This window comes from Poecilia reticulata, linkage group LG8 (assembly GCF_000633615.1).
Source record: "Poecilia reticulata strain Guanapo linkage group LG8, Guppy_female_1.0+MT, whole genome shotgun sequence".
Taxonomy (NCBI): domain Eukaryota; kingdom Metazoa; phylum Chordata; class Actinopteri; order Cyprinodontiformes; family Poeciliidae; genus Poecilia; species Poecilia reticulata.
This window is the reverse complement of record NC_024338.1, coordinates 906,419-917,762: the sequence shown is the minus strand read 5'-3', so window position 1 is coordinate 917,762 and position 11,344 is coordinate 906,419. Positions and strand designations below refer to the sequence as shown.

At 37.7% G+C, this 11,344-nt stretch overlaps 1 protein-coding gene across 1 annotated transcript in view; it reads left to right on the top strand.

The window, feature by feature from the left end:
- Positions 1–3,936, top strand: part of LOC103468141 (uncharacterized) — a 15,186-nt gene extending 11,250 nt beyond the window's left edge. The window contains exon 5 of the mRNA XM_008415009.2: positions 2,959–3,936. Within this exon, the coding sequence (XP_008413231.1) occupies positions 2,959–3,661 (703 nt within the window). The 3' untranslated portion in view covers positions 3,662–3,936. The remainder of the gene's footprint in view (positions 1–2,958) is intronic.
- The last annotated feature ends 7,408 nt before the right edge of the window (positions 3,937–11,344 follow it).

Here is an 11,344-nt window from a genome sequence, read left to right as displayed (position 1 = left end):
TGCAGTAAAACTGTCAAGAAGTGGCTTCATTACACGCCAGAATGAGAGGAAGACATCACAAGGAATCAAAGTGACGCCAACCAGAGTCAAACTGGGGTTACCACAACTTGTACCGTTTCCCTGGTTCATACAGTACAAAGCTTAACCTCATGGACTCTGTTCTTCTGTGGACAATAGGCTGTTATTCTGACTGTCAAAAATGAGTCAAATATGTTTAAAGATCTGTCCCTCTTTTCTTAAATAAAATGTTATATCAAACCTATGTTGTCATTTTTAAACTTTTGTACACAGTTTACCCATAATCTGCCAATAATATGGTGTTTAACACCAGTGGAGAAACTTTTAGTGGTATGTTATGTAGACTTATCAGACCTAAAAATGTACATAAATCTTTAGCTTTCATTCAATATGAAATCAACCCAAATCTGCATGTCGATCCACATTCAGATGATGGTTGAATCAACATTGACTCGTAACTGATTCAATGTAAAATCAACAGAAATATGCATGCAGATCCACAGTCAAATGAGTGTTGAATCAACATTAATTCAAAGTAAAATAAACATTCAATGTGCAGAACCACATTCAGATGAATGTTGAATCAATGTTGATTCCTAACTGATTCAATGCAATATCAACACAAATATGCATGTCGATTGACATACAAATGATGGTTGAATCAACATCGATATGTCAGTTATGGTTGAAACCCTAACGTTGATTCAACATACAAGCCACCCACCACTTTCAATGTTGTTTCAATGTCAGCGTTCAACGTTGATTCAATGTTTCTGGCTGACATTGATTCAATGTTGTTTCAATCATTCTGTGCTACCTGGGTCCTTTGTCCGACAACGAGGAATATAGTGACAATCAAACATCTTACAGAAGTTCAATCTAGGAGCCACTGCTGCACTGGTGACGTTTCATTCGCAGGCAAAATAAGTTCAATTTCCCAAAAAATCTTGGAGGTTGTTTTCACAATTTGTCCCAGTTTAGCAAGCACACAAAGATCTTTCCATTGTTTCCTAATGCTGCTCTTGTTGTGGTTTAAAAAAAAAAAAAAAAATTTACTTACAAATGAACTCTGCAAATAACCCCCCAAAAATAGAAATTAAACTAATATGATCCTGGGTACAATACCCACTAATAGGGAGTTGGTTGGACCTCAAATCCTCATTTTACCAGACACAGTTAAGAATTAACACAGGTACTGCTTGCAAATTACACACATTTTATCTGGCACACAAATTCACTCACAGCTGCCTTGGATTAAGGGCTGAAGTAAGCAGAGAGTTTTATTTTGAAAAGGAAAAAAAATTCTATGCTGTTGGAGGAAACTTTGGAGGGCATTTTATTCATGTTCGTGGAGTATAAACCTATTGCAATAAGCAATTTATTACATCAAATTAAAATGATCTTGATAATATCCATTTAGACTATTAATACTTTTTGAAGGGCAATCTTGTTAGAGAGACTTCATAATCCGTTTTTTGCATTGCTTTGGTTGTGTGTAGATTTAATTTGCTTTTAATTTATTGATGTTTGGTTGTTGTGTTTTGTTTTGGATATTTCAAATATCTTTCAGTTCCAGTGTAGAGTGTTTGTACAAAAGTGTAGAGTGTTTGTACAAAATTAAAGTTTATTGGTCTTTGAGAGGCAAACTTTGAACATGGCCTGAAAACAACATTATTGTTTATAGCAATTGTTTCTGAGCCAGTTTATTGTCCTGTAAAATATGTTGTCATGGAGTAACAATTGATTTTAAAAGCTGTTTTTAATGTCAAGCATTTAGCATCTCCTGAACAGAAGCAGAATTTGGACTTTTCTAGGCCCACACCATGCTGAGTGGAGCTCCATTCTCTCTGCTCTGCGCAGTCTGTCTAGTTACGTTTTTCTGTTTTTTCTTTTTCAATTATGCTGTTATTTACAGAGCAGATATGAGTCATTATGTGGTCCACCAGTGGTGTAGTCTACATTTTTTATAGTGGATATTCTACATTTAGATGCAAAAGTTCACCAGTTAGTGTCATGTAATCAGTCATTTATTTAGATTTTTAACCATATATAAACACTGCATGTAACAAACTTTGTACAGCAGTTGGCTTAAAAAGATGTTGTAGGATTTATATAAAAACATAATTTTGTCCACATTTTAAATTTTCTTTTGCAATATGTACAACAATTCTTGTGGAATAGTACCTTGAGTGGAGAGTTGTCTGTTCTTATTGAGCCTGATGGCTGAATCTTGAAGGAGGGAGACCCACTCCTCAGATATGGAGATCCTCTTGTCTGTCAGGGCATTGGTTGACATGATGCACATTCTGCAAGGAAATAAACATCATAGTTGTAAAATGTCAAAAGTTTTCCCTAATACCTCTATTAATAGCTTCTACTGCTGGATCAACTCTAAAATTCACAAATTACGTAACTTATAAGTAACTTATTTACACTAATACTAACTAAAATCTGAACATATTAGGCTATAATATATAATTCTGCAGTTTTCAATGACTGTCCCGTATGACAAGAGCAACACTATAAATGTTTGCGAAACATATATTTTTATAGATTTATTTAATGAGCTAAATTCTGACTGATTCTCACTCTACACAGATATCACTGCATTTATTCTATGGATTAATCTGGTGATTTATCAGATAAAAAAATACATCGGAAAGGTTACAGGAGCTCACATGTAAAAAAGTAACAATCAGTCTAACCCAGGGGTCCCCAAAGTTGGTCCTCGAGGGCCGGCATCCTGCATGTTTTAGTTCTCTCCCTGGTTTAATGCACCTGGATCAAATGATGGCTCGTTAGATGGCTTAAGAGGAACACTGACAAGCTGAAAAGGTTGTTACTTCCACCAGGGAGAGAACTAAAACGTGCAGGATGCCAGCCCTCGAGGACCGACTTTGGACACCCCTGTTCTAACCCAAATCTTTTCTGTCCCATCAGGTTTGTAAAAGAGCGTCGGCCCTCCATTTCCCCAAACTTCAACTTCCTGGGTCAGCTGCAGCACTTCCAAGGCATCCTGAACCAGAAGGCGTCCAGCTGTGATATGACCAGGCAGCAGCAGGAGAATCAGCAGCCGTCCACAAAGGACAGAGGGACCGGATTACTGCGCAGTCAGAACAGGAACCACTGTGTCCGCGCTGCCACAGAAGACTCAATAATTCAGACGAGAAAATTGCTCTTAGACGACAGCGGTAACAAGCGAGGACTTTGGACCTTTGACCTGACAGCGTGTCAAAACCAACAATGCAACCAAAAGCCATGCGACGCTCCAGCATCGAGCCTCTGTGAGTCCAGAGAACCTCTACCAAAGTGCAGACAACTACAATTCAAATCAGGTTGTACTTCTCTCCTGGAGAAGCGTAAAAGTCTCACGCTCTCGTTGACGCCCTTGGGATTCTGCCCGCCCTCTTTGGCGAGCAGCCACCCACAATCAGTGACGAAAGCGTCCCTAGTCCACAGCGTCCCTCACCCAGAGCGGAGTCCCCATCTCGGTGGGTGCAGCCGAGCTGAAGAGAAGGAACAAGGCCTGTTATCGCCGTCCAGCATCACTCTGAACAAGCTGTTTAACTGGGGGGAAAGAGTGCTTCTGGGGTTGGTCCACCCGGTGAAGATGGGACAACCGGCGCTGCCCTATAGGTGCTGAGGTTGCAGAGGGGAGCAACACCTAACCGGTTCTTGTGCATGTTGATCAGAACAAAACTGACAACACAGGATTTACAGAAATACCGAAGGAAACCATTGTCTTCTATTTATATATTTATTGAAGAATTGATTCTAAAAACTATTCTTGTCAAGCGCTTCTTGTTTGGTACATACTAACATTCGACAGCTCATGTTTTGCTTTGTAAGCTGCTGCAGTTTTGAAAAGTATGTGGCGTAACATCTTGAAATAAACAAAAGATCACACTGAAACCCAAACTTGTTGCATGTTTTTATTAGTGGAAAAACTTAAGTTTGCATCATCAGCAGCTCAAATATCGTTTCAATCTGGGAGTTTTTCATGGTGATTTTTGAGGTACAAGTGTTAATTCAATTACTTCTGGGCAATAAAACAGAAACAGAAAATGTCAACCAGCATAAAGATAGGCTTTGACATGTAATAAGACAAACACTAAATGGGATATGAGGGGTTTGCTGGTATTTAATATTCTTTACTACTGTATATGATCAAGAGTTTACTGTTCTCTGGACTTGACCTGCTGAATGTTCTGCTTGTTTTAAAAAATATTGACATTTTTAAAGACTTGCTAATGGAATTTGTTCTTCAGTATCTTGCTAATTCAGAAAGTGTTAACTCAAAGTCCTGCCATTCTGAAGTTAATATAAATCTTGTTATATGCTTGGTACTTATTTTAATTATAAAAATAAAAGTTAATTTTTATTTGATTTATAAACTAAAAGTTTGTATTGTACACCAGACTTTTATTCTGAAGCCAAATTATGAAAATTATTGAAATAACTCAAAACAGAAAACGTATGTTAGAGCTCTAAATTTAATGCAGTTATGCCTGTTCAAAATGATACTAGTTTGTGGGTTCACTCTTTGAGGCTGCGGGCCCACCACGATTGGTTCCCTGCCCATATTTAGGTACCTCAAAGGGTATGCACGCTCACTCGAGATCAGGGACCACCTTGAGCAACAGGGACTATCTTTTATGGTTGGTGTATGGTGTATATGGTGTGCTCCAGGGCGTCACCTCTTGGTATGTATGTGCTGAGTGTGCTGCGTAGAATATGACTGGCATATTCCAGTGGGTGCAGTTGCTTCGTCTGAGCTGGGCCCAGATGGAGCTTGTGGTGTTTTGTTATGTTGGTGTTCATAATCATAGGAGGAGGAAATTTGGGAGTGTTAGTCACTGGAGGAGGGGGTAGGGGTGGTGGGGGTGTGTGTGTTGGTTTGTGGGGGTTGTGTGTGTGGGTGGGGGGGTTAGGGTTAGGTCAGAAAAGGGTATGGTTAGGTTAAGGGTTCAGAATTGGTGAAGGTTTAAGGATGTGGGAGGGGGGGAAAGAGAATGGGGGGAAAAAGGTGGAAAAGGGGTATGGAGACAAAATGGGGGGGGGGGGGTTGTGTTAGGTTTAGGCAAGAAGGAGGGTGTGGTTAGGTTAAGAGTTAAGGATTGGTCAAGGTTTAGAATAGGGAATAGGGAGGCAGCGGTTCTCCATCCAGCCAACAGGTGGCAGCGGCTCTCGTTCCAGACACCAGGTTGCAGCAGCTCTCCCTCCTGACACCAGGTATCAGGAGGGAGAGCTAATTTTACTCTAATTATGATAGTTATTCCTGTTCTTTATTTTAGTGTTCTCTACTGAAAGCTTAATTTTAGGACAATTTGAGATGTTTAAGTGTTGTGAGTGTAAACAGGGCTTCAGGTCCCCTTGGTTTGTTTAAGTGATGTAGATGCAAGCGGGATTCCAGGTTCCCTTGGTTTGTTTAAGTGATGTGGATGCAAGCAGGATTTCAGGTTCCCTTGATTTGAGATGTTGTGGGAGGGTAAGTTTATTTATGGTCAGAGTTTGAGTGGAGCGCGCTGTTTGTAAATGATGGGGATTGTTTTTTGGTTAGTTTATTTTAGGCTACTCTCTTTTATTGGCCTGGTTTTTATAGTGTTATTAGGGTCGAAGCAACTGAGTTATTTCGGCTCTAATTCGTATCTTAAGTCTGAGCAGAATTTCAGAACTCAATCATCAGTGGTGTCTGCTGGCTCAAGCGGACGTTTCGGCCGTGTTTATCATCATTTCTATTCTGTGTTTTTCTTGACGTCCTCGCCAAGCAGCGGCCCCTTAGGAGTGATCAGGCCCCTCCGTGTCCAATCAGGAGGTCATTTTCAGCTACTATGATGCTCCTTTGTAGAATAATCCACAGAAAATAATTGAGCTCTTTCTCAGTGTCAGACATTTAATTTTTTTCCGCTACACCATCAGCTGTCATCGAACTCAGCTAACAGGTGTTATGCCCAGAAACACATGCCTGCCCAAAATTGCATCCCCTGTCGCGGGAGCACGCATTGCTCTAAGCTCTCGCATATTGACAAGAAAACGGACTGAAATATGACAGAAGAAGAATTTTTAAAGATATTTGTAACATTATCACATTTCTTAATCATGTAATCCCTAAAAGGGTGACTTTTATTTAGCAAATTACTTGACATAAATACGGTTTTTACACCTTTATTGACACATATGAGTCAAACTTTTTTCAGTCTGTGTCTGTTGTAAATGTTCTCCGCAAATGGTTTGAAATTCTCTGCTCTGTCATTTGATACCATAATAGCTTAAAAGCATTACAAAACTGAGGCCCATTATGCAGAACATTTTATATCATGCTTAACTTTCTAGTCTGTTAATGTAGGAGGGAATGCATTTTAATTTATGAGCCTTAAAATATTTGCATGTGTGTTGTTATTAAACTTATAGCATTATCTCAGAGAACAAGTGTCTTTAAGTAGAAAATGTGAAAACATTTCAGCTCTTTATTTCCCCCAATTAGCACAGCGATGCATTTTTTGGCAATATGTATTTTGAGCGTGCCAAAATATGCATGCCCTCTCTATTTTCCTCAAATATTATTATAGCGATTTAAAACTTATACCAGCAGTTCTTGGAACTACTCTGATTATGTAGAAAAAGTTGTTTCACTCTTAACTCTTTAATTCTTCAAGTTAGCACAGGGATCCATGTTTTGGCAATATGGATTTTGAGCCTGCCAAAATATGCATCCCCTCTCTATTCTCATCAAATATTATCCTAGTGATTTAAAACTTATACCAGCAGTTCATAGAACTACTCTGATTATGTAGAAAAAGTTATTTCTCTCTTAAATCTTTATTTCTCAAAGTTAGCACAAGGATGTGTTTTCGGGCAATATGGATTTCCAGCCTGCCAAAATATGCACCCCTCTCTATTCTCCTCAAATGTTATCCTATTGATATAAAACTTATTTCACTCTTAACTCTTTAATTCTTCAAATTAGCAAAGGGATGCGTTTTTTGGCAATATGGAATAGGGTTTAGGATTCAAGCTATCTCAATGACCTTCCCCATCTGGTCCAACGACTCAGTGGTTAAAAGGAAGGTCAAAGGAAAATGCACTGGCCGTCGCACATCGTCAGCGATTCTCCGATCCTACTGGAAGCAACCGACCAGGAATTAGTGAATATCATAATTAATGAAGAACAGACTGTTGTGGAAACAGCACCTAGAACTAACCAAATCTTATAAATTGCTAAGTAAGTTAAAAAATTGTTGTAATAAGAGAGGAAAAACATTGAATTTAGTGGATAATATGTATAAAGTGTGTACAAAAAATTATATCCAAGAAAATGATTAGAAAAATTATGGAAGAAACTTATATACATATATAAATAAAATATATATACATATATACAAAACCACACACACACACATATATATATATATATATATATGCAAACACACCGACATGCAAACAGTTGTTTATGGTCCTAGAATTATTTTTACCTCCTTACATGTCAGGCACATGATGTCGCCTTCTCAAAAAACGAGCTACCAAACAAATATTGATGATTAAGAATAAGCTTTATGTTGACAAAACCCAATATCAGCTTTAGTAAACAAATAAGGATCTAAAAATATTCTCTATGTTGTTATTTGACCATTTTGATTTTTATATTTACAGATCGCATGTGACAGATGCAACTGGTGGTACCACCAAGGCTGTGTTAAATTCCCACCAACCGACACAGACTACTGCAGTGCAATGTGCATATAGATGTTATGTTTGCACCAACATTCTTTAATTAATACAGTTTACAGTAATCATTTGTAGTTTTAATTTTTAATATAAGTAATTGGTTTTATAAAAAGGTTGCTGTTATGAATATTCTTTTGTTGAATTTAAAAAGTGATGTCATATTTATGTAAGACCAAAATAAAAATTATTTGTACATGCTATACATTTGTCAAGGTTGCATATAAAATGTACTTCCTTCAGTATCTTTGCAATAGTGATAATAAAGAAATAAACTTTTTCTACATAACCAGAATAGTTCCATGAACTGCTGGTATAAGTTTTAAATCAGTCGGATAATATTTGAGAATAGAGAGGGGATGCATATCATGGCAGGCTGGAAATCCATATTGCCAAAAAATGCATCCCTGTGCTATCTTGGAGAAATAGAGTTAAGAGTGAAATAACTTTTTCTACATAATCAGAGTAGTTCCAAGAACTGCTGGTATAAGTTTTAAATCGCTATAATAATATTTGAGGAAAATAGAGAGGGCATGCATATTTTGGCAGGCTCAAAATCCATATTGCCAAAAAATGCATTCCTGTGCTAATTGGGGGAAATAAAGAGCTGAAGGGATTTCACCCTTTCTACATCATGACACTTGTTCTTTGAGCTAATGCTATAAGTTTCATATCAACAAGACGGATGCAAATATTTTCAGGCTCATAAATTAAAATGCATTCCCTCCTACATTAACAAACTAGAAAGTTAAGCATGATATAAAATGTTCTGCATAATGGGCCTCAGTTTTGTAATGCTTTTAAGCTATTATGGTATCAAAAGACTAAGCAGAGAATTTCAAACCATTTGTGGAGAACGTTTACAACAGACACATTTACAACAGTAATTTTGTAAATATTTTTCTAGGAATATAGTTTAGTACAATTGTGACTTTTTTTTCTATCTGGAAATGTAAATGTTGTCTCTACCCCTTAATTAGTCCTGGTAGGAGCCAATCCTTTAAAAGCCATGTGGTTTAGAGCAGAGGGAGACTCCTGTGGGTTGAATTCATGTCATGCTGTGATGCTGTAGTGAAATGTTTCTTAAGAACTACATAAAGGAAAAAATTCAGAGCTCTACAATTTCTGGATCTTGTCTGATTTTTTTATTGCAAACCAACACTACCTTTTAAGGAGACCTAGTGGTCAAGGGGTTACCCAGCTTGAGGTTGTGTACAAGTTCTAGTTAGGTAGAGGTTGTTGAATTAAAATGTTAAAACTTAGCATTCTAACTTGAGTTTCAACTCAACTCAAGTTAAAACATTTTAACTCAAGTTTTAACTTTTCATTTTCTCAGCTGGTTTGGTCACATGAGCTGCAGACTAAGACAATCTTTTAAGAATACTTTGAATGGCAGGTAAATAGTGATGAAACCAAAAACAACTCTATCTCAACTGTTTGCTGAAAGAACATGGAAAACGGCAAGAAATATTTTAGCAGAGAGCATCCATCCTTGTTTTTGTCAGTTTGAACCTCTGAGCTCATGAAGGCGTTACTGTTTCCTCTGGCAACTAAGAACATCTATTAGAAGTTATTTATTGGCAGCGCAATAATTATTCTTAACCAAACTAAATGATGTCATTTAATTAGCTCTACATTCTTAAGAAAATTAAAAAAAAAATGTTTTATAAGATATTTTATCTTTTACTGGCAAAAGATAAATTATCTTTTATCTTTTGCCAGTGATGCCGAAATTAATAGTAAATGATAAAGGCGTTGTGCTATTCTGATTTAGTAATGTAATTAGATTAGTTGTGTTACCACAGCCAATGTGGGGTCTACTCTTCCATTATGTCTATGATGCAGACCCTGAATTTGGACACAGACTGCCAATCTTCTTCTTTTTCGTGTGAGAGGAGGGTGCATGGAGAGCAGAAGAAGAGCGAAAGAGAGAACGAGTGTTTAATTGCTATCTTTGTGTTTTTTCACTGGGTGTTTATGTTAATTGTTTAGTTGTGTTAGTTTTGTCATGTTTTTAGGGGTTTTTTGTTTGGGTTCAGGTGTGGCCGTCAGGCGTGCCTGGCTGGCCGGTGTTATAGATCAACTGGTGGCTAAATCAACTGGTGGTGGCAGCTGGAAAAGACTGATGTTTCTGTGGGTGTGGCTTTTTAGGACCCCTTTACCGAACCAGGAAGTAATGCGATAAGCTTAAAGAACTACAAATCTTTGCAAAAATCCTATCCGATTCCGTAAAACAACCATTAAGATCTCGGGAATAACTAATTAGAAAGACTTTACTGGTCTAATGTAGTATGTTGCCTTTTTTTTTTAAGTTCATCTTCAAAACCATCAAAACATGTAAATTACGCAGAACTTGTTCTGACTTATGTGTTGCGTCAGAGGTTGAAACTCGTCAAAGGAAGATTGAAATACATCTCGATTTGGCATGACCAGATCTCAAAGCAAATATTAATCTCTGAAAGCCGACATAAATGTTAAAGAGCCTTGGGATTAAAAATGAAATGTTTAAAAAGATCGACTGGCTGTGTAGTTTTTCCACACATTCCTAATATTGTGATATTTCAAATAGGTATCCACAGAAACTATAGCAAAATCTTTAACTGTTTCTGTAATGTTACACTTTATTTCATAGCTCATTTACACTTCTGTCTTCACATGGCTACGGCAGATCTATGTGGCAGTGTCATTTCTTCCTTATTGTTGATATTTTTTCTCGTAATTTAACTAAACGTCTATTCTTTTCATCAAGTGACCGTAATTTGGGTTGTCTTGGAGTTTTTATCGCAACCTGTGGGGTTTTTCCTGTCTGGGAACGAGAATACGACCTGTTGAATGTGACAGGTAGCCAATCAAAAAGCGCGGTGACGTAAGAACAGAGGGGAATCCCTAACAGCTGACATATCGCGCTACTGTGTCTGGTGGATATCGGAGATGATATGTGGAAATGTTTATTATTAAATCTAAAGGTCATTTTTATGTTTATTCAGTTAAAAATGTTAACTATGAAAAAACATATCCACCTCCAAATCATAGTGCAGCAAATAGAGCGGCTTTTCCCGTCGTCTTTCATCCACCGACTTTTCTTTTTGTTACGTCTTTTATTCAAATGAGTCCACAAACTATAACTATTGCTTCTACATCGTCATCCGTGTTTGGTTATTCTAAATTCCCGCTATGTTGGGGGGTTTTACTGGATTATCCTCTGGAATCGGGATGTTCGTGACTGGAATCAGTTCGTGTTGCTCCTGTCTTGGACACATGAACCGATCGAACCTGTTGTACTTTTATCAGCTCTGTGGTCACAGAGGTTTGGAGAATCGGGCAACAATTCTTAAATCTTTCCGTCTAAACCAGACTTAAGACTCACAAGCTCTACTCATCTCCTCTCGACCACTGCCCAAACGCTCTGACTCTGGTAGCTATGGTAACGTTTACATATCCCTTCAAAATAAGATACAGATGCGCCACAAAAACTAACATTTTACTTTTGTGAAAACTTTAACTCATGATACTGACTAACGGAGCCCTGAGCTTGTTTCTCTGCAACGAGACGGTCCGATCTGGGAGTGATGAGAGACAATGACACCCGAAGTGTTGCTTATAT